The sequence below is a fragment of the Aulonocara stuartgranti genome (genome assembly GCF_965226115.1).
Source record: "Aulonocara stuartgranti genome assembly, chromosome: 6".
Classification (NCBI taxonomy): Eukaryota; Metazoa; Chordata; class Actinopteri; order Cichliformes; family Cichlidae; genus Aulonocara; species Aulonocara stuartgranti.
Genome location: NC_138944.1, coordinates 28,881,557 through 28,909,281, shown reverse-complemented (window position 1 = coordinate 28,909,281; position 27,725 = coordinate 28,881,557). Strand labels below are relative to the sequence as shown.

At 40.4% G+C, this 27,725-nt stretch overlaps 2 protein-coding genes across 7 annotated transcripts in view; both read right to left on the bottom strand.

Moving 5' to 3' along the window:
- Window positions 1-362: 362 nt before the first annotated feature.
- LOC309707900 (PDZ and LIM domain protein 3-like) lies at window positions 363-12,048 on the bottom strand. 2 transcript variants are annotated; one of them, XM_082535478.1, is made up of 7 exons: window positions 11,844-12,048; window positions 5,689-5,840; window positions 5,180-5,264; window positions 4,896-5,083; window positions 3,095-3,222; window positions 2,292-2,403; window positions 363-799 (listed from the first exon to the last, which is right to left on the bottom strand). In XM_082535478.1, the coding sequence occupies exons 1-7, from the start codon at window positions 11,934-11,936 to the stop codon at window positions 610-612; spliced, it is 948 nt and encodes a 315-aa protein (XP_082391604.1). In that variant the 5' UTR covers window positions 11,937-12,048; the 3' UTR covers window positions 363-609. The 2 variants fall into 2 exon arrangements, with proteins under 2 accessions (XP_082391604.1, XP_082391605.1); XM_082535479.1 differs by lacking the exon at window positions 11,844-12,048 and adding an exon at window positions 10,591-11,831.
- A 4,320-nt stretch (window positions 12,049-16,368) lies between these two features.
- Window positions 16,369-27,725, bottom strand: part of sorbs2a (sorbin and SH3 domain containing 2a) — a 53,655-nt gene continuing 42,298 nt past the window's right edge. For 2 of the 5 annotated variants that reach the window (XM_082536941.1, XM_082536945.1), the window contains 10 exons: window positions 26,376-26,452; window positions 26,045-26,091; window positions 25,542-25,656; window positions 25,303-25,431; window positions 24,523-24,717; window positions 22,835-23,875; window positions 21,586-22,047; window positions 20,681-20,718; window positions 19,346-19,452; window positions 16,369-17,967 (listed from right to left, as the gene is read on the bottom strand). In XM_082536941.1, coding sequence (XP_082393067.1) covers window positions 17,906-17,967; window positions 19,346-19,452; window positions 20,681-20,718; window positions 21,586-22,047; window positions 22,835-23,875; window positions 24,523-24,717; window positions 25,303-25,431; window positions 25,542-25,656; window positions 26,045-26,091; window positions 26,376-26,452 — 2,273 coding nt within the window. In that variant the 3' untranslated portion in view covers window positions 16,369-17,905. Of the gene's footprint in view, window positions 17,968-19,345; window positions 19,453-20,680; window positions 20,719-21,585; window positions 22,048-22,834; window positions 23,876-24,522; window positions 24,718-25,302; window positions 25,432-25,541; window positions 25,657-26,044; window positions 26,143-26,375; window positions 26,453-27,725 lie in introns of all 5 variants that reach the window. The other 3 variants (XM_082536944.1, XM_082536942.1, XM_082536943.1) reach the window with 3 other exon arrangements.

Below are 27,725 nucleotides of genomic sequence, written 5' to 3'. Positions count from 1 at the left end.
GGCTAAATTACCTCCTCAACATGTCTTGAAGTTCTCCAGAGGCCTGGTAATGAACTAATCATTTGATTCAGGTGTGCTCACCCAGTGTGACATCTAAAACCTGCAGGACACCGGCCCTCGAGGCCTGGAGTCCGACACCTCTTGCTTAAACTATGCATAAACAGAGCTGGATCTGTTAGAGCAGGGGTGGGGAACTCTAGGCCTCGAGGGCCGGTGTCCTGCAGGTTTTAGATGTCACACTGGGTCAACACACCTGAATCAAATGTTTATTTCATTACCAGGCCTCTGGAGAACTTCAAGACATGTTGAGGACGTAATTTAGCCATGTTGTTGTTGTTATTAAGGCTACACATACAGAGACCTTTAACATTATGAGCAGAGGCCTTTATTGGAAAGACAGATTGTGGTTTCGCTGGACTCTCTAAGCAACCAGGTGTTTACATTATTGCCTAGAAAATACATCATATCAGTAAGAGTGAAGAGTGTATTCTTACTGAAATATTATTACACACAGCACCAAAGTGCAGACGAACACATGAACACATATGTAAGGAATAGAAGGGCTTCCTAGATTTTATGTGTCTGTGCTCATATAAGGGAGGCAGGGTTCTATACAGAGGGAAATGTTGTGACGAGGTCATGTCCCTCCGCTGGTCTCATTCTGGCACGAGCGTGGATCTCACAGTACAGCTGTCCCTCCACAAAGAAATAGCCCTTCTGTTTCAGGTTGACATCACAGTCAGAGCACACAAAGCAACCAGGGTGACGATATTTGTCCCGAGCTTTCACCACTGTCCCACTGAAGCATCAAAAACAAACTGATGTCAGGAGCACAGAATATACGGCACTTAAAAAGTGGTACAGCTTCACGATAAAGCATAGAACCCAGTTACTGCTGTGCTAACTGTTTATAGGTTAGAAACACTGGTAGATGTACTCTAAACAGGCTCCAAGTGTAAAGACAATAGATGGACACAAACCCAAATAACTGGAACACTTGTTTTCCTGCAGTGCAACCTCAATGCGACTTGTGTTTTTGCAACCAGAAAAGTCGCCCTCTGCTGCCCATCTAAAAACACACAGGTTTAACAGACTTCTCTTTCCCCCAGTCCCAGAAGCTTTTGATAATGTATTGAGTTTCAAAATGTAAGACATTTGTGTTTCTAGCTGACATTCAGTGGCCACTTTATTAGGTACACCTTGCTCGTACAGAATTGGATCCCTTTTTTCCTTCAGAACTGTCTGAATTCTCTTTGGTACAGATTCAACAAGGTTTTGGAAGCATTTCTCAGAGGTTTCGGTCCATCAGACAGGTGCTGCACATCTATATTAGCAATCTCTGATGATGGTGGAGGCCATATGAGTGCAGTGAACTTACTGACACATTCAAGAATTCAGTTTTTGATGGTTTGGCTGTGCGATTTAAATGACGCTGAGCCAGTACTGGTGGGCTGAAAGTGTGCCAAGAACACATCCCCCATACCAGGAGCCTGAACTGTTTGTACAAGGAAGGATGGATCCATTAATTGCATGTTTATAACAAATTCTGATCCTGCCATCCAAATGTTGAAGCAGAAATTGAGACTCGGGCCAGGCATCATTTCTCCAATCTCCTGTGGTCCAGTTTTGCTGAGCCCATGTAAACTGCAGCTTTAGTTTCCTGTTCTTAGCTAATAGAAGTGGTACCCGGTGTGGTCCTCTGCTGCTCCAATCCATCTGCTTCAAGGTTCGACGTGTTGCACGGTCACGTATGCTATTCTGCATAACTTGGTTGCACTGAGTTACTGTTGCCTTCGTATTAGCTTAAAGCAGTCTGGCCGTTCTTCTCTGACCTTTGACGTCAACGAGGAATTTTCACAGAGAGAACTGCCGCTCGCTCGATATTTTCTCTTTTTTAGACCATTCTCCGTAATCCCTAGAGGTGGTTGTGAGGGGAAAAATCCCAGTATGTCAGCAGTTTCTGAACTACTGAGACCAGCCTGTTTGGCACCAACAACCATGCCTCATTCAGAGTCACTTAACTTTCCTTTCGTCCCCATTCTGATGCTCAGTTTTCACTTCAGCACTGTGTTACTGCCACTCAGTGCATTATTAGGCTGATTAGATTTTTGCATTAACAATGAGGTGAACAGGTGTACCTAATGAGGTAGCAGGTGAGCGCATATAATTTATGCAGTTTCTGCGATCTTCAAACGATGCTAGAGCCTCTGGGTGTACTGCGCTGAACTGTGCTGTTTCTGCATAGATGGTCTTAATGTAAATCGCAGATGAGTCGTTCTATTTTTACTCACACAATCCCATTCCCACACTTGTCACAGACAGGCAGTTTCTGCAGGTTTCCTGTGGGCGTAGTTGGTTTGGTTGTGGGCGCTTTTACTGTCCTGGTCACAATGGGGCGAGTGCCTGATCACATTAGAAAGAAACCACTCAACACAAAAACCCTGCGTGATCATAACACACACATGAAAAGAAAAACCACGAGACGGGGACAAAGCGGCATGAATGATCATTCATTTTGGGTTTCTGTTTTTTGTTTTTCAGCATATTATACGTATTCTGCTAACAAAGGAAACACGTGGAAAAGTGCTTTTGTATTAATAATACTCCAAAAATAAGGAGAATGACACACACTGTGGAGCTTTAATAGGGTGTGATATGAGACATTGTCACAGTATTGCATAAATGATCTACTTACTTTCAGTCCTTTTTGTCCAAGTAAATCACAGTGTAATTTATTGAAAATGTATTAATGCCACAGGTAAGTCATCAACATGTAATTTCAGCTATGACTTTAAGCCAAAGGGTTTTTAGATCAATCCCTGAGCCCTTCTTCCAACCAGGGTTGAAAAAGATATGAAACTTTCAAATTTGTTCTTTATTTTTCTTACAGGGGGAAAGCTGGAAAAAAAAAGGTTTAAAACGGCAACTTTATGTGAAAAAACAGCATCTCGTGAACTGAAAAGTGTTTGATGACAAAACTACTGCCTGTCAGTGTCACTACAACCAGGTGAAGACTGAAAAAGTGGGAAGAATTATGAATGATTTATGAATTGATTTTTTGAGGAAGAGATGCATAATTTAGGAGAGAGCTCACCATCACTGTCAATAAATTCCTGGAGGGCTTTGAAGGAGCCAGACTGCCGAGGCTCCTGGGGATCCTCCTGGTCTTTCTGTAACATCCGGTAAACGTCAGAATCCTCAATGCTGGTTAGAGCTCTGGGACTGAGCAGTGCATCGAGACACACACAGAAAAACCCCATCAAATTCTACTAACTGCAATACAGGAGTTTTCTTATAATTCTGACAAAAAAAACCCAATGAAAGTTTCACCCATCACGCTTTAAAGTTGGTGTCTAGTGTGTGCAACAAATGTGCGTAACCAGGTGACGATCACGCAGCATGATGGGTCAGCCTTACAAGGAGAAAATGGATGCGAGACAAAAATAATCACACGGATTTGATTAACGTACAATTTGAGCTGTAATTTAACCATAATTATGGTTTAATAAACAATGATCCCTTCCAGTGTACTGATAATGTGCTGCAGTGCTCGTCTAAATCAGTGCAGAAGTAATGCATGAGTGAGTGGCTTTGGTCGGATGTGACCTATTCAGAAGTTGTGGTTGAGCCACAAAGAGATTCTTTCCTATATTCCCTAAGACACCGTACATCAAACAAGCTAATGGAATCCATATGACTGCATGGGAAGGCTGAAGGCTAACATGCTGTAGCACATCTGTGTGACTCACTGGACGGGTGATTCTGGAGGTGAGTTGTGTAAAACGGGCAAAAACAATTGGTGCAATAGTAGCTCTGTAGGATCTACAGTGGTTATTATTCATTCCTGTTGTTGTATTGCTGGATCCTTATCACTCAAATAAAGAGAGTTGCCATAAGAGAGGCTCCAGAGGAAAGTAATTAGTTAATCAGTTATTTGGTTAAATATTCTTAGGTCAGCTCAGTTATTTTCAACCATAAACACACACAATCTTAAAAGCTTCCCACATACTTAATAGAAGAGTAAACAGCTATTTGCTGTGTATAATTACAACGATGCAATGATGTCCTTCGCAGAGGAAGAAGGCCTTTGTAAAGTGAGACTAAAAGCCACAAGGCAAAAACTACTCCAGAGAATCAGTATGTGTACTCATTTCATTTAAGCTCATGTAAGAATTTCCACTTATGTTTGCTGTGGCAAAGTAGACACACAGGGCAAGTGACGCAGAACAGCTTTACATTAGTTGGTTAAGTGGAGTATATAATGTGTACAAAAGTATTGTGAAAGTATTGTGCACCTGTTAGGCTTTGGATTAAGGTGCTTTCAACCACAGGTGTATAAAATAAAGCACCAATAAAGAATCAGTTGTACTAAAGAGCTCGCTGAATTCAAGCATAGTAGTGTAATAAGATGCCAGCTATGCACTTGCAACAATTTAGTACATGGAATTTCTTCCAAAATTAAGTGTAAGTGATATCATTGCAAAGTGGGAGCATTTAGTAACCCTAACCGCAAAGTGGCAGACCCCAAAGTTACAGAGCAGGGTTGCCAAGTGCTGAGGTAGTGCATAAAAGTCACCAATGCTCTGCTCACTCAATAGCTGCAGACCTCCAAATCTCCTTGTACATTAACATCAAGCACTGAAACTGTGCGCTGGGAGCTTCATTGCATAAGTTTCCTGTTGATGTAATGTGTTGGTGGCACAGTGTGGCATGCTGTCGTGCTAACATTTTTCTGTGTGTGTGAACCATTAGGCTTTACACTTACGCACCTTTATATTTCTAAACATACCAACACAATGACTGATGGAAAAGTATTTCTAAGCAACAGGTTTTTAGCACTTAGTTTGTGTAATGTGGTGCTTTTAGACAAACTAATGATTATTTGCACTGATCACCTCTCAGGCTTGTGCTGGACCAAGCCTCGGATCTGGCCCTCCATAGCATCCTGGATGTTGCCACTGGAGTAGAGGCCTATAGGCGTGTTGTAGGATGTGCTGACTACCTGGCGCTTGTCATCAATGTTCGCTGCTGCCACAAATGGCTGAGCTCTTCTATTGTGAGCTGTGCCAATTGGTTTATATTCCTGGTAGGAGAAGAAGGAAGCAAGGACACTACTGAAGCAGTAACAAGATACAAAGATTTAAGGCATCATAGCTACTAAACATACAGTCTCACAGACCTGCTGCTCTGCTTCCAGGTTTATTTTAAATGGGTGAGCTCTCCCGTCCTCCATGGCACGTGGAGTCCACAGTCTTGATTCGTTTCTGGAATTTAAAGGCAGATCCTGGTCAGAAGTTCACCACGATGAACTGACTGTTAAATGCCTGTTTTTGAAGCTTGTGCGCACATGTGAGCCTAATCCTGGCACATAAAACATCTAAACTGACCTTAGATTTATGTCTTTCCTTAAGTACCACAGGCTACATATTTCTTCCACATTTTTTCCCACAGCTTTTTTTGTAGTAGCAGTGGATATTATTATTAAAATTAAGGGGTCAACACACAAAATAATTGCAGTAACAATCTGTATTACAGAATGTGGATACATTAGTCATGGATTTATACCTTTATAGTAAAGCGAACACCTGTGAAATAGCTAACACCAAAAAATCCAACTTCAAATTTAACTTGAATCAAAAGCTGAATGATCCAAAAAAAGGTTTGTGAGCATGTGTATACTCCCGCAACCTTTCAATGGTGAGACAGAGCTGATGAGTGGATTCCTTTATCTTGTTCTGAGCTTCACAATGCAGCATGTTTGTTGCTGGGACTCCCTCAATAGCCAGGATGACATCACCAGGGCACAGGTTGGCAGCAGATGCCTTACTGCCAGGAGTGATCTGGATGGGAGTCAACAAACAAGGCGAGCATCATAGACAAGTGGATAACAAAAAAAAAGGAAAAACAAATATCCATCCATTCTCTTCAGCTTGTCCTTATCAGGGTCGTGGGGTTGCTGTAGCCTATTCCAGCTGGCATAGGGTGAGAGGCAGGGTACTCCATGGACAGGTCGGCAATTTGCCACAGGGTTCACACAGTGACAGATCACCAATTAACCTAACCCCACTGACTGCATGTCTCTGGACTGTGGCGAGAAGTCAGAGTACACGGAGAGAACCCATTCAGTTCACTGAAGGTTAGCCCAAATCCTCACCCTTCCACCACCGTGCTTGACTGTTGGTACAAAGTGTTTGTGCTGCTATGCTGTGTTTGGTTTTTACTGAAAGTAGCACTTAGCCTTTGTAGAGATAAGAGGCTTTCTCCTAGTAACTCTTCCAAATAAGCCATACAGGACTTTTCTATACGTACTGCCATGAACTTCAATATTTGCTGTCCCAACTAAGGCCTGTAGAGTCTAGGATGTAGTTGTTGGTAATTTTAGTGTTTCTCTGAAGATGCATGGCCCAACCTTGGGGCAAGATTACTCCTGTGAGGATTAGCAGCTGCCTTAAATGTTTTTGACTTGTAAATAACGTTTCCCTGTAGAATGATGGACTTTAGAAATTGCCTTATAACCCTCTCCGGATTGATTGGCACCTGAATGCTCCAGGCAAGCAAACTCCCAAAATTTGCTGATGATCAGTTAATCTGGTGAATTTGATCAGTAGCTCATGGCTGCTACTTATCCTCTTAAGCAATACAGGTGTACTTCACAGACACAGTTCATCTGAGGGTGTATTTATCCAATTGTAAGTCCAGATAAATTTTAAACTGGGTGTGCTTTCATTTTACTGTGGCGGTCAGTAATAATGCAAACAGCTCCATGTAGGACAAAGGATACTTTAACAAGCATATTCTATGGCCTGTTTCAGTTCCTAGACAGTGTTCCCTGGGAACACTGAATGGGGGATCTTTAAGAAACACAACAAGTTTTTCACCAAGCAACTATTTCTGAAAATTATGGGAGTTACACACTTTACTAAGACACACCATTCATTAGCTAATTCCTAATTAGTCTGTCCAACGTCCAACTTTTAATTTCAGCAGCAGCTGTCTTCATTTGCTTTTCGTCCTACGATTTAACTAAATTTTCATATCAGTTTATTCCTCTCAGTTTCAGTGACAAACAAAAACATGCCCTCGACGAATTCAGGGATGTACGGCTGTAGCTGGTGGGGTCATGGGAAAAGTTTGGGACCAGAAGACCAAGTTATGCAGCGGAAAAGGTTGAAGCAGCCTGAATTAGTATCATTATCAATAGAGGGAGTGGAAAATGAGCACGATATTTACGTCTGTATTAAAACTATTTCCTGTTTGTTGTATCATAGTTTGCTAACAATCATAACAAAGTGTTCTTTTCTCAAAAACAGAAAACTTGGCATGTTTGAGCATTTAAATCCAGCTTCAATAGAGTCCAAATGCAGTTCTTTTCAACAACACCTTACACGAACGAGCAAATACATAATATGCTTAAACTTATACATGCTTACACACAAAGACTTGAGTAAAAAAATAAAACAAAACCCCAACATATTCCGGTGATCTCATTTCTACGTTATGGTCAAGATTCTTACATGGATTGAAGCTTTAGCTTTATTAAACAGAAACTCTGCCCTTGACTTGGATTCCCTCTGTACATTGCCTTTATACAGTCCAGTACGTCCAGATGTTGCAGTGCTGTGAAAAGTCTGTTCTCCATCACTGGCACGTCATCTTTTAATACAGTACTCAGGGGCTGGGCCCCTTGTTTCTGTTCCCCTGCTTGGATCAAAGCTTTATAACCTCCCCCCCACACACACACACACAAATTCAAAACACAATTCAGACCATTGATGAGCTAAATCTATAAATTCAGCAGCTCGTGCACTCTCCACAGTAGCTGCTAACAGAGAGACGTTGCTCTGGTTGGTATGCATGTGTGTAAACTCTCCTGTCATGGAGCCAAAGTAAACACCGAGTGACAGCGTCCAGATGGTAATATGTATTCTGATGGTCAGGAAGTGACTGGAAAAAAGAGCAAGAACTGCCAGAAAGCCACCAGGGTCACAGCTCACCTCTCCCGAGGCAACATCAAACAGTACCCAAAATGTCCACTTGCGCCACACAGGGCACGACCTGTGCTCAGTCATATTGCATTACTGGACATTGCAGACTGAGCTACACTGAGATGTTACGGTGAAACTTAAATTAGGTCATCTGCCTATAAATAACAGCGGATAAAAGTGGTGAGGGGATGTCTCATGCTTCCAAAAGAGGGAGCGGTAATTTACAGTGGAGCATTTGTTTGAGAGCGCTGTCAGACTTTGTCTCGCTGCTCTCATGTCTGGATCGAGTAGGTACACAGCCATGCTTTTATTTTTTTCTTTAATTACATTCTTTTGCTTCCTCGGAGTTCAGCTGTCATGTCAAACGTTTGTCTTTGTTTAAATTACAACCACCTGCCTGCCTTTTCTTTCTGCTTTTCTCCCGTCCTGCCTCTCTCTTCTCTTTTTACCTCCCTTGCTTGCTCTAAAACTATTTTCTTAAGAGTCCGGGATAAAATAGGGGATGCAAGTAGCAAGACTGGGAATGTGACAGGTTGAAGCTCGTTGTGAAGGAGTACCTCAGCCTTCTTGTCAGCTGCAATCTTCTTTTTTTTTTTTTCTGCCTGTTTGGACCGCTGGACTCTGATAAGCATATACAGTTGTAGTCTTAAAAATTAAGCCAAAGTAATGACATCATGGGAGTAGTTCTCTCACAGAGATCCTGCAGAGACACGTAATGCATGTTAGGCAATTGAATCCATGTGCTTTACACCCCTCATGGAGACATCACACAGAGATGCAGATCTTCATGGGTAAATCTAGAGCGGCGCCCACTTTACAGCCCCTGTGTGCTGAAGAAAAAGATGATTATCACTTGTGTTTACTTTCACCAGCTGGGAACACCAACGGCTCATGAAGGGGAGGATGTTCCTAACCAAAAATGGCATTGAACGGAGCGAGTCGAATCACTTGTGCTCTCAAATAAATCTTGTGGGTTCACTGAAGTAGCAGCTTTTTAATCTGCCCTGTAGCCATTTTTTTTAATCATAGTTTGTTTTGGGGTTTGGTTTTTTTAACAGTTGTCTCTGTTACAAATGCATTTGAGGATACAGCTTCTCATATTACTGATCTCATATCGTTTCCGCTTCCCCTCTCTCTTCAATCTCAGCCTTCTTTCATCACTGTGCTCATACAGGCCTCTGAGTGTCCACTAACACAACAGGTGTGAGTTTACTGGAAAGAGCTGGTGGTTTGTGAGCTAAAATTGCTTTTGGTCAGTATTTCCTGAGGTCCCTCTCTAAATATAGATTCACATAACCCCATCATACATAACAGGATTACTGATCTCCATCTCTGGCTGACTCTGGGGATTCAGCCCACAGGCAAGTTGTAACACAGATGGAGAAAGCAGTGCTCATCGTCAAAATCCTAACTTTTGTATTTTGCAGTGATCAAAACAGTTATTTGGAGCAGTAGCCAATATAAATGTCTGTTAACTGTGTGCATCCTTTGAAATTCTTATGTGTTTATTAGGTTTGTGGAGTCTGAATTATTAAAAAGCTAAAAAAAAAAGTTTTGATTTTGACCAATATGGAACAAAAACGCTAAAACTTCCAACTACAAGGGACGATGTAATCTCATTTAGAAATAATCCTCATCAAAGTAACAGAGACTGGTTTTCTTACTCACAGGCTATGCTCAAAAAATATTGGATCACCTACACGTTACACCCCATGAACGTCTGCAGTTGTGCAGTTCGCAGAGCATCTCCTAAGCACCACGTTCATCCCCGCTCAGCAACTTACGTGGCTGGCATTGCTGTGTTTCCTAAATGCTTCCACTTTGGAATAATGCTTAAAGTTGAAGACTTTAAAGTAGTCACCGTATTATGATCAAATTCATTGAGCTGAGCATGGCTGGACACTTTATTTTATATGCCTGTGAGAATGGAACTGAAAACATCTGAAGTTACACTAAAAGCTGACAGGAAGTCACCATTTTACAGAGACTACAACAAAAATGACAGATTTTTCACCCATAAGGAATAAGTTCACATCCCGTTTAGGACATCTGTTGAGACTTTGCTTTTGACGGTATGATTAGGTTAGATTTTGGCAGCAAAAGTTAGCTAGCTCTAAAAAAACAAAATAGTTAATATAATCCTTTTTAAAATATAAATTACATACTGGAAAGCAATTTCTACCATCTACATCTAATGGCTTCTGTTTTAGATGTTGGAGGGTTTTATTGAAGTTTATTGAACTACTTGGTACTGTTAAAAATTTTGCTAGTGTGTGAAAGAGTGGCAGCGAGGTTTCCTGCCCAAGCATTAGTAAGCTAGGTGCTACACCACTTTTCTGAAGTTGTAGATATGATTCCATAAATGAATGAAAAAACATTTTATGATAGCTTTGACTGGCGCTTCAGAATAACAGTCTAAGTTTGCTGGTGGCAAAAACAAGCTTTTACATTCACACAGATCTTTGCTAAGTGGGATTAGCGTGCTTGACGGTCGTTGGTTTCTTGCTCTATTTTAGAAAGTACAAACATTTTGGTCAAAAATTATTTAGGTCAAAAAACATTTAGGTCCCCCAAATTAGAAGATATAAATAGGTTTGAAAATTACCTGAATTTTCCTTTAAAAATGAGACAATAGGAGCCACTGGTTAGCATAGCCTAGCTTAGCGTTCTGAAGCGAAACAGATAGTTGGACTCTCTAAGTTTACCTGCACTCCCAAAACTTACTTATTAGAATGCTATTTGCACTCTCACACACGCAAACCACAAAAACAATAATATAAAATTTATACAATTAGACTAGAACCTGGTGACTTAAGGACAGCAACATAAAGAGTCAGTGAGGTTTGAGATATGAAAGACTATCTGTTATCATATTTGTACTAAACTAACAACAACACCCAGTCACTTATCTACAGTATTTATCTTCTTATCCAGCTTTGGCCTACAAAATACATGAACATATTTAACATATTTTCAGAAACAGAGAATGTGAACTGTCCCATTTAATTTGTGCTAAATTTACAACGTCATTATTGGTATCTGTGAGGATTCCCTTGTTAGTACTTCGTGTCAACAGGAAATACCTAATTTCTTCCAGGAAATTATCGTTTTCATCACCGATGACCCCATACAGATAAGAGTTTCTCCATTTTCTTATCTTCCAAGTCCACCTACTGTCAGTCATTCACATGTCCAAATGACTTAATCTAGTTGGAATTTTTTTTTTGTATTTGCGAGTTATTTTTGTTTCTTCTCTCATCTTTTATCTCTCTCTGTGCTGTTGAGGATGACAAGCTGCCTGATGCTGTAAGCTGATCCAAAGTTGGTGTACTTTCTTCTCAACAGCTGCACTGTTCTAACAGACATTTCATAATGCTGCGCTCATCACTCCAGCGTCGGCACTGTCTGTTCGTCCTGTAACGTGAGGAGGTTCACACAGGTTTGTCCAAACATTTGTTTAGATCATCGGCTTTAAGTTGGTGATTATTCACACAGGCAGCGGGATTAGAGTATGATTTTGGAAATATTTTCCATGCTTCAAAATTTACTCAATGAGACATCCGTGTTTGTGTGTGTATTCGTGTGCGTGTGTGCACATATGTTGGATAACAATGCAAGCTGCTATTTGTATCTAAGCCTCTTGCATTTACTGCGGCACAGGTGCAAGCTTCATACCACACCAGAATGTTTCTAGAATGAATCGTCTGGAAGCACAATGTTTACCCTCAAGCTATTTGAAAAATGCACTGGGAAAAGAAAAAAAATGATTTAAAGAACTACTTAAAAAACTGGCAAACTGATATCACTTTGCTTCTGTTCTTATAATGCAGACATTATGCCACTCACTCACTCACTCACCCTGGAGATGGTCAGGGGCTGGTTGAAGTCCTTTCCTCCTGTCAGACGAAAGCCCCAGGGGGCCGGCCCATCCAGCACCACGTTAAGTGGCATGACCCTTTAAAGTCTCCCTGCTGTTTTGACAGCAGCACAGACAGTAAACTGCACACTGTGGGGATCACAGTTAAAGAGCAGTGGAATATCAAAGTGATGGAGATTTTGAACCAAGTGAGGGGGTCAGGGGGAGGAGGATGGACAGCTCCCGCCCCGTGAGTGAGGTAATTGGTCAGATTTTGGGAACTGACTCTCAAGTCTGTACTAATTCTGTTTGAGCGTGTCTCGTTGCTTCTTTTACAGTACTATTCCTCCTCTCCGAATAGAAGCCAGTGTTTGTCATGATGATGAGGTAAAACCAAAGCATTGCTTGTTTTATTCATAACCACTTCTGGCTCAGTCACTGCTTACCTAAATGAACTCGTGTCCACACACAGACTGAAGATGTAAACCAGCTTCTGTCAGAAGCCAGCCCCCACTAATGCTTCTCATCCCTGGGCAGCTCGAGGTCTGGCTGGCCTCCTCTTGCTCTGGTTGATGGGTCTTGCTGCTCCTGCCCTTATTTGGTCTGAAGGCAAAGCTTCTCTCTGAGGCCTTGGAGGTCTCACAGGCACATTCCAGTCACTATTGATTTGGAAGGGACCCAGGACTCTCACTCCTAGCCGAGCTTGATAACAATCCAGCTCTGACTTGAAGTTTTTTTTATTTTTTATTGTGTTTACAGCAGAAACCGGGCTTTGTCTACTCTATTAAACTGAGCCATTTTTCATGTCTTTAAAGACTTCTTCTAGGCCAAAATCTGAATTCGCTCTTTGTGATCTCAGGAATTTATTTTTCAGCCAATACAGAATTTTCTTTGCTCCCCTTTCATATCTGTGTAGTACTATTAATAAGTTAAAATAAAAAATAAATAAAAACATCAAATGGTCCATGCCTGTGAGTAAGGCATACTAATCTGTGTCAACAGTGATAGCCATTTAGGCTGAGCAGGGAGCGGCTTCATCATGTAAATGTGCCATTATGAATCCACACCACAAACTCCGCCTTCGGCCTTGAAAACCCTTTCCCACTTGCAGTATTTCAGCGTGGATCAGATTCATGGTTTGTTTCTGTGGTTGCCATGACATGGAATCACTTGTGTTTCCACATTTCTTTCTCTCTGGACAGAATTAACAGGCCGTAACAGTAAGAGTACAGATCTAGGCATCCATTCTCTGTAACACCAAAACCATATTTAGCACACGTGTAGCGTTCAAGTACATAAGCATATAGGCATTATATGAACTTTATGTTTACCTTGCTTTACCTGAGGAATGGAACAGTTATATATGTCATGCAAGTTTAATGCAACATAGATCAGGACTGCTCTACTGGTTCAATGTGTGATGAAGCTTCAAAATCCACCAATAGCAACACAGTAACTCTGTAACTTCTGTCGGTGCTGTGCTTTTTTGGAAATCGAATTTCCCAGAGGAACCCACCTGAGGGATTAATAAAGTTCTATCTAATCTAATCTAATCTAGCGCTGTTGAACGTGACTGAAACCAGGACTCTGCTTGTTTGCAGACCCACTGAAAGAGCTCTCCTTATTTATCCTTTATTTATTCTTGTTTTCAAGTCTGCCTAGAGGAGCCGTGCATATGGTGGATTGTAGCCAGAGTGTCGTGACAAACTGCAGGGCACACGTTCCCCTCCTGATGGTGAAATTTACATCGCTTGGACTGAAGCGGACCTTCCACACTCACAGACACCAACTGCTGTTTCTTTGCTTCTTCGCAAAGAATTTGTGACCTTTTGCAAAAGTTTTGTTTGTAAGAAGAAAGAAATGTCCTTGTAGCTGAGAGCCAAAATACTGAGATGGTTTACTTGAACATGCAGCTGCCTTCTTATTGGCACACGACCGCCTTTTACTGCAGATTGGTTTCCTCTACTGGCTCCAAAAGAGAGTCAATCTCTGTCAACTCCTGTATTAAAAGATTGCCTCTGGGGTTGGGGATTCAGTTCAGTGATTTTACGTCACCTGAAGCAGAGATGGGCAGTAACGCGTTACTGTAATCCGATTACTTTTTTCAAGAAACGAGTAAAGTAAGGGATTACTATTGCAAAAACGGTAATTAGATTACCGTTACTTTCCCGTAGGAACGCTGCGTTACTGCGTTACTAAAACAGTGATTTTTTGCGAGAATGTCTCATGACAGTGACATAAGCGAGTGCGCCTTTAGTGACAACAGCTGTGTGCAGATCAACAATGGATCGTATATCGATTGTGGGAGAGAGTATGAGCGTGCAGCGTTTAAAGTGTGGAAGTACTGACCTTACTTTGAGTTTGATTCCATAAAAAGTGACAAAAACATTAGCGTCCGTTGTGCGTGGGAAGAAAACTTCTTTTTACAGCGAAAAAACCCCAAAACTTCCAAGCAAGCACCGAGAAACTCGCGGATTCTTCCACTGACCGCGGCACACCTGCACCAGGGTAAACCTCCGCCTACCGCAGTCCTGCTTTACAGGTGAAAATAGAGCAACAGGACCGCTGAGTCTTTGACTTTATTTATTTTCTGCTGTGTTTTACTTGCATCTATTTGAAAGACTGAGTGTAAACACAAAAAATTTTTTATTTTATGTGCTGGAATGTGCAGAAAATAGGTTTAAATGTTAAACTAATTTATTCAAGTCAGAGAATGTTGCATATAATTAAATTTTTGCTTGATGCATAAAGTTAAAAGATTAAAACTGATAAAACAAGTTTTAAAAAGAGACTTTTCCATTTGATTACATTTTGTATGATGGATTATGTAGAAAAAGTAGAATTGGGCTGAAAGATCTATCGCTTTATCACCTATTCAGGTTGTAAATCGTGTTTTTAAAAAGTAACTAAGTAATTAATTACTTTTGAAAATAAGTAATCAGTAAAGTAACGGGATTACTTTTTTGAGGAAGTAATAAGTAATTAGTTACTGATTACTTTTTTCAAGTAACTTGACCAACACTGACCTGAAGTCAACTGGACTGAAATGGATGTTTGAATTCTTTTTGTGGCACTGACACCACAAACACTTGCCTGGTTGCAGGGAATGGAATTACGTGCCCTGCTTTGAGTTCCAGTCTACAAAATTTGTGTTTTTAGTCAGCTAGCACTAATTAGTAGGTACTCGTGTCCATCTAAATTATATGTCCTACCTTAGCTAGGGCAGGCAACAATAAAATAATTCAAGTCTGAGAGGGAGCGACCCGCCTCCAGCTACTCTGGGCTCTGTTTTCTGGTTTAAAAAACAAAAGAAAAAGCATCCGACACAAGATTTCTCCAACCACAGGGCTTTTCACCGGTTATACATTGGTAGTTTCCAGTAGTCGTGTATACGTTGTAGCAGTTTACTGTCACCAGGGGGCGGTGTCCATGACAATCGGTCTGTTGGTCCTTTAGCTTAGCGTCTACTGAGAATAGGGCTGAAGTAATAATAGACAAAGACCTTCTTAGTAGTGAAGTGAAACCAAGTGTTAAAAACGGTTTAAACGGTTGTTCTCTGCAGGTGCTTCCTTTGCTTTTCGTGCTGCTCTTTTGATGTTTTACGTTTTAATGAAGGGGGAAAAACCCTTCATGCTGAATTCTGACGTTACTCGCTTTCGTATTCCAGCCCACATTTCTATCAATCAGCTTTCAACCTATGCTTAATGTGAGCACCTAAGAACATCTGTGTAGGTTGTATACCCAGAACTTTTCACTCTGTTCAGTCCAATACCGATGCAAACCGCTTTGCAGTTTTTAAATTCTGCTTGACGTCAAAAGTGAACATTAATTCACGCGTGTGTCCTGTGACCTTCTGGTAGGAGAGGATTTATGCCAGGGATTTCTAGATTTCTGCCTATGGCACCTGAGATTTTCATTTCAGGTGGATGACATAATCTTTTTCTGTTGAGCTGAAAGAAAAAAAATTGTTGGAATATTTGATCTACCAGCTGGATTTTATTAGCAATACAGCCCCTTAAAATCATCCAACAAGTCCTACAAGAAATACTCAGGTCCAAGAGTGTGCATTGAGTTCAATAATAACATGAATAACATAAGATTTACACCTTCATACACGTATAAACATATCAGCAATCAAATTCATCTCCTTGCTTCGAATTTGTTCTTACGCTCGTATCAAAGGCAGGCAGAGGGCCTAACGTTTAAACACTGAACACTTTGTATGTTCTCTGCACACTTTCATACACTTTCTAAACTACATATGCATAAATTATTCTTTTTGTTTTTGCATCACAGGTTTACATATACATGGCTATTAAATTAGTGAGCTGGATTTAAGGCAGCGATCACCAACTCTACTCGGTCTACCTACAGTAAATTCACTTTAAATACCCCACCAACGTAAAAACGACGAACTGGAGCAAAGAAAATCCTACGAGCCCGGCTACACGAGACGTTCTCAGAAGAATGCGGGTTAGCACCACTGATGATGCGAAATGGAAAGAAAGAGGAAACCAAACGTGATGGTGGATGAGAAAAAGCCGACTTTATAAAGCAAGTGGATGTTGGCCATTTTACAGCTCACATACAAAAACAAAAAAAGGCTTACAAAACCACGACACGCTCACACTCGCACACAGTGAACTCACGCCGGCTGAAATGGTGAATGACAGAGAGTGACGTGAAGGACAGTGAATGATAAAATATTTTAAGGTGCTTTTACATCGTTTTGTTGTCAGTGTCCATTCTTTGTGAAGAAAACAAAACAGAGATCAGTTACTGAGAACGACACGCTAAGATGGAAATTGCCAATCATTTCACAACAGTACAAACATGAGTAATGACACACTACCCACTCACTCTGACAACAGCTATAAAAGATCCAACAGCAGTTCTGTGATTTCCAAAGGTTTTCAAAATTCCCGTCCTGTATCTGACTTAAATAAATTCATCATAAAACAACAGTAAGTTCTTTTTAGCCCATTAACCATTGTGTTTTTGTTTTTCTGTAATCACTCAGAACCTGGACTTTGAATAATGATGACCATAAAATAACAATCATTCAAATGTAAGTTAGGTACTGTTAAAATATGCTTAAAAAAAATCCCCAAAAAACCAATGTGGTGCTCCGTTCTTTCTAAAAATCATCGTATAACACAGTGAGACCAGCCTTCGTCTTCTAATAAATATAATACCTAAAAAAAGGTCAGTAACCTTTCTGCATACACTTTCAACACACTCCTCTCCCCCGAAGCCAGGCGCAGTCAAAATGACCTCTGCTGTGTAAAATCTGAAGTGAGGTTAAAAAAAGAAACCAAAGAGATTGTTTGTGATCAAGTTCAGTAAAAGTGCTTCAATTCTAACATGAAAATAACTGAACAGCAACAACGTGTTTATAATCTGGAGCTAAGTCTGTGATAGTGTTTTTCTTCACGTCTGCAGTATTTAAACTTATTGTTCATTTTATTAAATAATATCCCCCAAAGTAAAACAAAAAAACATTTGCTGAACCATCCTTTTACCTGGCATGATGATGCAACACGTTGGCTCCTAATTTGCCAAAACACATCTGGCCTCTGACACAATACTGCTTTCCTTTAACACTCTCTGCACTAAATCTTTGTGGAGACATCTGTAAATAAACACTGAAGTTAACTATAAGTGATTTAAATTTTGAGTTACTGGAGAAAAAAAAAGGTATTCTTGGTGATCTTAATGTCCTTAAACAACTGAAAAAGAAAGGAAAGCATCACTGCAGATATACTTCCGTTATTGTCAAAAGTCAAAGGTCACTGGGTGCAGCACAAATCTTCGGTTCTCCATAATAGAAAAATAAGGGTAAAAAGATAAGTTTAAAAAATGCGTTATTACTTTATAGAAGTCTTCCATTAAAGATGGCTAGTTAGAGCTAAGTATTTTGTCTGTGTGAAGCTGACAAGCCACACACATACACGCAAACACAAACGTGTGCTGCAGGTCTTTGTTGATGTCCTGCGGGTGCTGTGCTGAGGAGGGCGATGAACGGGTCATAGAAAGGGGCGGGGTCAGCGGGAGTTTGGAATCATTATAGCTGCTTCACGTAGTTTCCTGGGAAGGTTCCAAACAACTTGCTCCTTCGAGAGGTCCCTTCACAAACACAGAACAATGAAAGGAAACTGTCAGGGCTGAAACACGACTATGGCACAAATGTCAGCTGTAGTCTAGAAATCTGCCAACTGTGGAGATTCAGAACTACACCAACATTTAAGCAGGTTTCATTTTTGAAAAACAAAGAAATGACACTTAATCTGTGCTCAGCTGTGAGGGATATGGTTGTTTTGTCTTCTCCCACAGTCAGTGCTGAAGCCACACTGACATCTAGTGGTGTGTCTAGTTTTTCTACATTTTTATGCTTTAGTTTTCCTCTATTTTTTAGAAGGTTTTAGGTCGTGTTTGTCTTTACACCCTGACTTTAGACATTAAATTAAGGAGGGGGTCCAAAGTTGGTGTTCTCAAATCACATTAATTTCATGGTCCATTCGGTCCATTGTAACTGACTAAACCTTTAACTCATACATTAGTAATGGTTAAAAAGCTAGAAACCAGCACAAACACAACAGGAAAAAATAACAAACAAAAGCACAAAATGCACTGTATAAAGTGTAAAAGTTCCTTGAGGTAAATTCTGTGATTTTTGTGAGTATCTATAAAATTATATCGATTTTTTTGATATATACAGTGGTGGACAGAGTTATCAAATTCCTAATTTAACTGAAAGTAGTTCAGCACTTTATTGGAGTCATTATCAAGTTAAACATTGACTGTATTTATTTTCTGCATTCTTCCTGCTTATTCAGTCAGTGCGCTCATTTCTGCTTCATTTATTATGACAGTTATCGACGTCTTGCTGGTACTTCCTTAATTCTTTGTGCCACAGATTGAACAAAGTGCTGTGGAAACATTCCTCAGAGATTCCAATCCACATTGGCACAATGACATCAACAACCTGCATGCTGCAGCAGAAATCATTTTTTCAATCTTCTGATGTCCAATTTTTCTGAGCCCATGTAAATGGTAGCATCGGTTTCCTGTTTTTAGTTCACAGGAGTGGGTCCCTGTATGGTCTTCTGCTGCTCTTTGTATTCAGAGATGCTCTTCTGCATAACTTGATTATAATGAGTGGTTATTTTAGTTACTGCTGACCTCCTATTAGTTGGAAACAGTCTGGCCATTTTCTATTTTTCAGGCTGTTCTGCAGAGATGGTTATTTGGGAAAATCCTGTACATTTTCATCAGGTCCTCCTGATCATTACTACATGCCTAAATTCATTGAGATGCTGCCATGTGACTGGATGATTGGATTTTATACATTTATAGAAGAGGCAGGCAAGTGTAACAATATAATTCTACTACTTTATACACTTATATAGTGATAAACTCACTTTTAGTTCATCATGTGTTTGGCTCAATGCATTTTGTATTTCTATCTCTATTACTTTTGTTGGCTGATGCCTGTTCATCTTACCAACAAACCAGCCATCATCGCACTTCTCCATCACATCAACGACGTCTCCCTCCCGCAGCTCCAGCTCATCCTCATTGCGAGGCATGTAGTTGTACAGCGCCTGGTACCTGGGTTGGAAAAGATTTGATTTTTATTCTTTGGCAAGTATTTCTTCACTATTAAGCAGAGATGGGCAGTAACGCGTAATCTGATTACTTTTTTCAAGTAACGAGTAAAGTAAGGGATTACTATTGCAAAAACGGTAATTAGATTACAGTTACTTTCCCGTAGGAACGCTGCGTTACTAAAACCGTGATTTTTTGCGAGAATGTCTCACGACAGTGACGTAAGCGAGTGCGCCGTTAGTGACAGCAGCTGTGTGCAGATCAACAATGGATCGTATATCGATTGTGGGAGAGAGTATGAGCGTGCAGCGTTTAAAGCGTGGAAGTACTGACCTTACTTTGAGTTTGATTCCATAAAAAGTGACAAAAACATTAGCGTCCATCGTGCGTGGGAAGAAAACTTCTTTTTACAGCGAAAAAACCCCCAAAACCTCCAAGCAAGCACCGAGTAGCTACGACGTAATGGGAAATTCACAGAGAAACTCGCGGATTCTTCAACTGACCGCGGCACACCTGCACCAGGGTAAACCTCCGCCTAACCCACTCCTGCTTTACAGGTGAAAATAGAGCAACAGGACCGCTGAGTCTTTGACTTTATTTATTTCCTGCTGTGTTTTACTTGCATCTATTTGAAAGAGTGAGTGTAAACACAAAATTTTTTTTATTTTATGTGCTGGAATGTGTCAAAAATAGGTTTAAATGTTAAACTAATTCAAGTCAGAGAATGTTGCATATAATTAAATTTTTGCTTGATGCATAAAGTTAAAAGATTAAAACTAATAAAACAAGTTTAAAAAAGAGACTTTTCCATTTGATTACATTTTGTATGATGGATTATGTAGAAAAAGTAGAATTGGGCTGAAAGATCTATCGCTTTATCACCTATTCAGGTTGTAAATCGGGTTTTTAAAAAGTAACTAAGTAACTAAGTAATTAATTACTTTTGAAAATAAGTAATCAGTAAAGTAACGGGATTACTTTTTTGTCAAAGTAATCAGTAATTAGTTACTGATTACTTTTTTCAAGTAACTTGACCAACACTGCAGTTAAGTACAGCTAATTTAAACTGGATGGGTGCAGTTGTTTTGATTACAGTTAATGCCACACACACACACACACACACACACACACACACACACACACACACACACACACACACACACACGCCTTTTAAAGCACAGAGAAAGATGTTAATAGCAATTCAAAAAAAAATTAAAATCATACTACTTACGGGTCTCCTCCACCGTGGAGTGCATCTTGTACTGACCGCTGAGTTTTAGAGACAAAGAGAGAAACACAAATGATTAACACAAATTTGTGTTTTGCCATTTGTGGAGCTTTTGTTTAGTGTTTGAGGAGAAAAGATTTTAGCAAGTTTTTTTGCTCTAAGATACTTTTGATTTTTATCTTCTCACAAAGTGAAATTATAAATCATCATATGACAAAAGAACAAAAAGAAATGAACCAAAAAAAGCATACTGTAGCACGTTATCAGTCATGAATGATATGGTTATTCCCAACATCTCCCTCCTGCACAGAGACAGGAGTGCACTATGAGCATGGTTGAATGAAGACATGCCCCCCTACCCTTCGACCTCTAACGGGTGACAGATAGGACCTCCGGGACAAGATGGGGCTACGAGGGGGTTTACCACCAACAATTGGATCCTGCTTAACAGGCAGAAAGACCAGAAGCAACACACCTATAATCTTTAACAGTAACCAACAGCAACCTCGACTCTGAGCTCTGCACACAGACAGAGAGTCTAAAGACATGCTGTAAAACATCATCAACATGCTGATGCCAATAAAAAGCCTCCTAATCACAACACAGTACAGTTACAGCTCACAACTCTATTAACAGTTATTCAAGCATGTATTCTGCTGCCTCTAAAATCATCAGCTGGGTACTTACATGTTAATATAATGAGAATTAGTGCCTGAAACTAACAGTACTGCTTGCATTGCATCTATAAATCTGATTATAAATTGTAATTAATCTTTGATATATATAACCAATCAGTTACTTCTCAATTCAGTTCACGTCTTAGTAGTTAGAGAAATACACTATTATGAGAGTTCTTATCATCCTCATCACCACAAATCAACGGCATACTCGTTACATGCCAGCTTTACCTTCACCTTAGGCGACCTACGTCCTTGATGTGGTACAGTTGGGGCAGTGGGGGGACAGCGCTGAGTGGAGGGTGGAGGGGCAATGTTAGCGGGAGGAAGGGGAAAATTTGGCTCTGAGATGGGACATGTCGTGACCGGACTACAAAGAAAAGGAGAGCTTGAGGGGTGAGAGACAGACCGCTGAGAGGGATCGTCTGGAGGGAAGTGGAGGGGAGGTGGTGAGACAGATGGAGAAATTGGAGGCAGCAGTGACGTTGTGAGCTGAGGAAGGGACGGAGGACGAGGGGAGGCATGGTCACAGGAAGGGACGATACTACGATTGTGCTGCTGTTGTGTGTGGGAGAAAGAGGATGAAGGGCAAGCAGAGGAAAAAGAAGTGGAAAGCAGGGAGGTCACAGGGGGTGGTGTGGAGGGGGAGGAGGGACCATTGTGGGGAAACTGAGTAGATGGAGACACTTCAGCCTACGGGGTAAAGACACACATGTGAATACTCAAGTGTAATCACGGGATGAGCTGTTCTGTTTGTGATTTACTAAACCCCAGACGGGACATGGAGGAAAGTATAATTATATATATATATATATATATATAAATAAAAATCTTGTGATAAGTATCCTAATTAACAAAAATATATCCACTAGTTTCCACTGAGTATGAGATGTTTCCAAAAAATCTTGTGATCAGTGTTGAATGGAAATAAGAACACAAGTCTATAATGCGCCCTAGACTAGACTAGATAACAATAATAAAAATAACGTATTATTTTTTAAATCAGATGCCAAAAATAACACAATTTTTAAAAAAACTGGAAAGAGAACTCAAGTGCCTCTTGAACACTAAATACACCCCCCCACCCCAAAAAAACAAACAAACAAACAAACAAACAAAAAAACCAACCCTGGGTGTACTGCACCTACAGGAGCTGCTCGGCCATGGAAACCAATGCCAAGAAGCTCCTGGTGAACAGTTTCTATGCTGATGTTAATGCCAGAAGAGGTTTGGAGCTCTGCAGTTAATGAGTCAGCATAGTGCTAGCGACTTATACGCACTATGCGCCTCAGCATTTTGCAGTCGCGCAGCAGGAGATGGGAGAAAACAAAACAAAACATAAAAAAAGGACGATGGGACACACTTGCTAATTTTGGCGGGGAATGACATCATACAGTATATTAACTTAATTCCTCAATGTCCCTTCTAAGGCCCTATAGCATTTCCAAACTCAACAGATGTAGTGCACACCATGCTGTACCTGTGGGCTGTGCATCTGATTTAAAACTCTAACATCCTGCTCTTTCTCACTTCTAGCTTCATCGTCTTCTTCAATGAACAACTCAGTGTATTCCTTTGCTTGTACTGACGGTGGTCTATGTGAGTCAAAACGTTGCCCATTCACATTTTTTGACTGCTCTCCCCACGAAACACATAGGGGCTCCATTGTTACAGGCTTGTGAAGCTGCACTGCTAACTGAAAGCTGCCTGTTGAGTTGCTTGCAGGAGTGACCGCTGGGGGCTTTACGTCCGACTGATGGGATTCTTCCGCTTTTAATGGGAAGAGCCTGCTTTGGGACGTTTTGGTCAGCTTAGCTGCTGAAGAATCTACTGGAGATGATCTCAAAACATCACCATCATCTGTGCTGCTGGAACCATCCAAAAACATGCACAACAGCTCATCATAAGGGTCTTTGACTTGCAGTTTAGTGTCCGGGGTTTCCCTGCTTTTGTTTACTCGTACTGTGGATTTGTGCTCTTGTGCAGGAGGTGTGGCTGATTTTATCGGCTCTGATAAAACCTCAGGCGTAGTAATTCCTAAGTTTGAGTCTTCCTCAGTGATATGCAGTCCTCTGCCACAGTTATATTGAAATGAAGAGTCAGGCAGTGGAGAGGTTAATGAGAAATGGGGGTCTGGAGGAGGAGGAGTAGGGGGGGAGATGGGTGAGACAGCTGTGGTGTGACCTAAACTGAGGTTTGCGTCTTTAAAAGTGGGCGTTCTGGAAAATTCTTTGCAGGCTGTGGTTGCTAGGGATGACAAGGTGAAACTTTTTTGTGGCTGTGCAGATGAGAGTGCTTTGGGCTCTTGAGCCTTTAGGAGAGATGCAAGGTCAGAGGGGAGAGGAGGCGGTGTGGGCGGCAGAGGGGTGTTCGTGAGGGAGCGAGCTTGAGTGGATGCTGACGGCTCCACTGTGAGGGACAGCCACTCGGTGGTGATGGCTTGCAGGTCAAGGCTTCTCAAAGAGGGGTGAGGGGAGGGGGGTTTGTGGGTGGTGGGTGGTGGAGGTGGATGATAGAAAGGCTCCATGAAAATAAAGCAAAAAAAGAAGGAACAGTGGGTGATTTATGAAACTAGAACAGAGACGTGCTGTGTGTTTTTATGTACGTTTTGACTCTTCAAGGTAGAACAGAAGACTTACTATAGTTAAAGTATTCACTAATTACTAGACTACCGTTACACCAGAGGGAAGTTTTGGATCTTTATTTTCTTTTTATTTGGGGTGCAAGTTGATAACCAACAGCTTTTTTTAAGATGAAGAAATGCCCCCCAAAATCACATCTTAATGAATTTATGAAGCCCCTGAAAGAGATGCATTATTTACATTATTGCACTGTCGTACAGTCAAGTAAAGTTTATTTATAGAGCGCATTTGAAAATAAACAGTGTCCTCTGTAATAAACTTTGACTATACATACATCCCATACAACTGTGAGGAAAACTGCATAAAACAGGAAATAAAGAGACCATCACACAAACACGTGATTTTAAACAGTAACAATGTAATTTAACAATAATTAGGCTCTGATTACTTATAACTTTGATAAAATAAATAATAAAAGCCAAGTTCAAGTATAACTTAATCAATATCTTCAAGGCACAAATCTGATCTGAAGTTGCTCTATTGTTTTTTGTGGCTTGACGAGTAAGCAGGCTCTAGACTCTCTTACCTTGACGGGTGTGGAGCTTGGTGTCCTGTTGCTGAGGTAACCATGTGGATCTATGTGATGGGCGGAGCTTTTGGATGGAGATCGCTTGACAAGGTCAACGTAGGACACAGGAAAGATCCCCTGTTTGGTTGTGTCTGGGATTTTCCCCTCATACCAATTCTGATCCACCTGCCTTATCACAATCACTCTCTCACCCTGCACACATCAGACACACCAACAACACACAAACAAGGCACTTAGCTGCAAATCAGGAACGGTGGAATGAACAGGACCCCACAGCAGGTCCTCTCACACTTACTTAAACCACAATGTGGCTTTTTTCCCCATGTCATTTTACATCATTTTGTCCCACTCTTCTTAACGGCGTTGCTTCAGTTCTTTGTCATCAATTTATGCGCATATCATTATGCACTTTCTTGCTTTTGACTCAATCATTGTAACACATCGATTCTTTTCTTTTTCAGCCTTTATGTTATAAATTTGCTGCTGTGCTTGAGATCATTGTCCTGTTGCATGGCTCAGTTTTGGCCTAGCTTTAGGCCTCAAATCTGATATGAATAGAGGAATTTATACAATATGTCTGCTTTATCAAACTGCATTTGATTAGAAGTTCCTTCCTATGGAACAGAGAATACCGGGAATTTAGTTCTTCAGAGGACTGCATTTTTTTTTACTACAATTTAGTAACATCTTTACCTTTAGATATAACTGCAAAAGCCAGCACTTCAAATATTTAAATCAATGACAAAAACATTATAAACATGCTTTAAGTTGAAATACCTTTCTCAGTGACAACTCCACGTTAGTATCAGCGTTAAAGTTGTAGCGGGCCACTGCCTCTCCAATCTCTCTGACATGTGCTGGAGGAGGAGGACGGATTGGCTGCTGCTTCTCTGGAGACGGCATCTTCTGTAAATGTGTGAAAAATGGTGTAAACCTGTATGCGTGTCATGTTGGAGGAGATGCATATTCAAATACAACCAAGCCATATTCAGACCAGAAATCAGCAGCCGACTTACCTCTACATATGCTATAGGGAATATTCCCACTCGCCCACGGTGTTCTCCTTCATACCAGTTGTTATCTATCTGCCTGATGATGTTCACTGCATCACCCTTTTTAAATGTCAGCTCCCTGTAACACAGTTTTATGAGTGAAGGGCCTCTGCATGCATCTTTCATCCACTGCATGGACATAACATAGCAGCTGAACAAGACACGGTGACTTCTGCAGCACGAGCATCGGTGACAAAATGTCAGCCAGGAAAGCAAAATAATATAAGTAATAAGAGCAAAATAATAAGAGACAGCAATGCAGAAAGCAGCTTTATTCATGCATACATCTAAAAGAAAAAACCCCCCCATCAGATTATGGTGGTAAGGTGTTATACTGGTATACATGAAAGCAATATTACAACTACAAAATGTAAATAAAGGACATTGAGTTTGCTGACGTGCAGTTAGATGTCTGCGTTCTTAGACTCGGCTCTCTCACGCGTGCACTCTAAGCTTGTTGTACTCACTTGCTCGTTTGTGCCTTAAAATCATAAATGGCTCTTGCAGGTTGTTTCTGATGGAGGAGAGAGAACAGAATAAGTTGTGTCATCTGTTTATGGGAGACCTAAAAGAGTGGAGTGAGAGAAAGAAAGCCCACAAGCATTACCAGGTATATGAAACACGTATGTAACATAATTATTTTGAATTTTTAAGAATAAATATAAATATCAATGTGCTACAGAACTGGGAAATTAAAGACAAAGACGTTATCCTTTTGAGCACATTGATTACATGTTATTTGAGAGAAATGCACCGTGTATAAATGTGTTAAGTGCACCACCAGTTCCAATGTTGTACCTCTCTGTCAGGAGTGGGTCTTCTGTTCTGGGGTGTGTGGCGTCCATCCAGTGTGGAACTCCTGGAGATGTCCTGGTCTGTGATTAGCAGAGACGCATGAAAAGGTTCACAGGAGTTACTAAGCGAACATGCCACATCACCTACAATACAAAGTGTGATCTGGGAAACAGTGATGATGCCACTCAAACAGGTAAATGAGGGAATGGAAGCTTGGGTCATAAACAGGTGTGTTTTATTTGTTTTTCATTGGAGAAAACAAGGTGATTGGACAACAGCACAAATAGACACATGCGATGCTACAAAATACCCGGAAAACTAAATGAAACACGGGGAATACAGAGCAAAAAAATATGGCAAACAACAAAAACGTAGGATCAAAAGGATTACGGGAAAGAAAATGACCTGGTAATAATGCGATAACTATAAATAAATGTTTGAAACAGACAAATGATACAAGAAAAACAAAATGCATTAAAAAAAAAAAAAAAAGGAACATTCACAACAATTTACCCCAAACATCAACCTTGTCTCTTAGAAGTTATATTTCTTTACAAATAAACTGAAATAACAAATACGGTTTGAAGGAAACTGTAACCAGATTATTATTTCTTACTCTGAACATGAAAGTAGATTTTTTGAACACATTCACTGACAACACATTTAAAACAAAAGTGTTTGATCAATATCCACCTGAAGTAACTACACATCCTGTTCTGTTTTATGATTTGAGGTTTAGACACTGCCTAAACCCAACTATAAATTCAAGTCTACACGTAAACCTCGGCTTCTGGTGAGAGAATTCAATTCTTTGTATAGCCAAACTCCAAAATCCAGTTAATGACTCGTTCATTAGGAGCCTAAAAGTAAGGTGTAAAGAAATATTACATCTTTGAGACAGGATTACAGAGCAATATACTGTAAATTCTCAAATATCTGTCTTCCAAAATTGCAGAAAACAAAGCCAGCATTTGAAACAATCCCTCTCCTGTTTCAAACCCTTTTCATCAGTGCTAAAACAGACTTATTATACTTGGACCATGTTATTTGTATCCCTCACTGTACTTTTGTACTATTTCACTGTAATAGTTCAGCTTCTCCACTGTTTTCTTCATCTGTTCATTGAGGATCTGCCAATAAAACTCCACATTCTGTGCAGTGTTTCAAATTAAAGCAGAAGCACTGTCCTCTTATTTTACTAAAAAAATAGCAGGAAGCTTCACTCACATTAACTTAACAAAATAAACAAATAGCCAGATTTGTCTCGAGAATTTACAGTAAATGGGTCTTAATCAATGCCATACAATTAAACAGAAAAGCATGGTAATGGAAGTGTCGGCAGATCAATGAGGA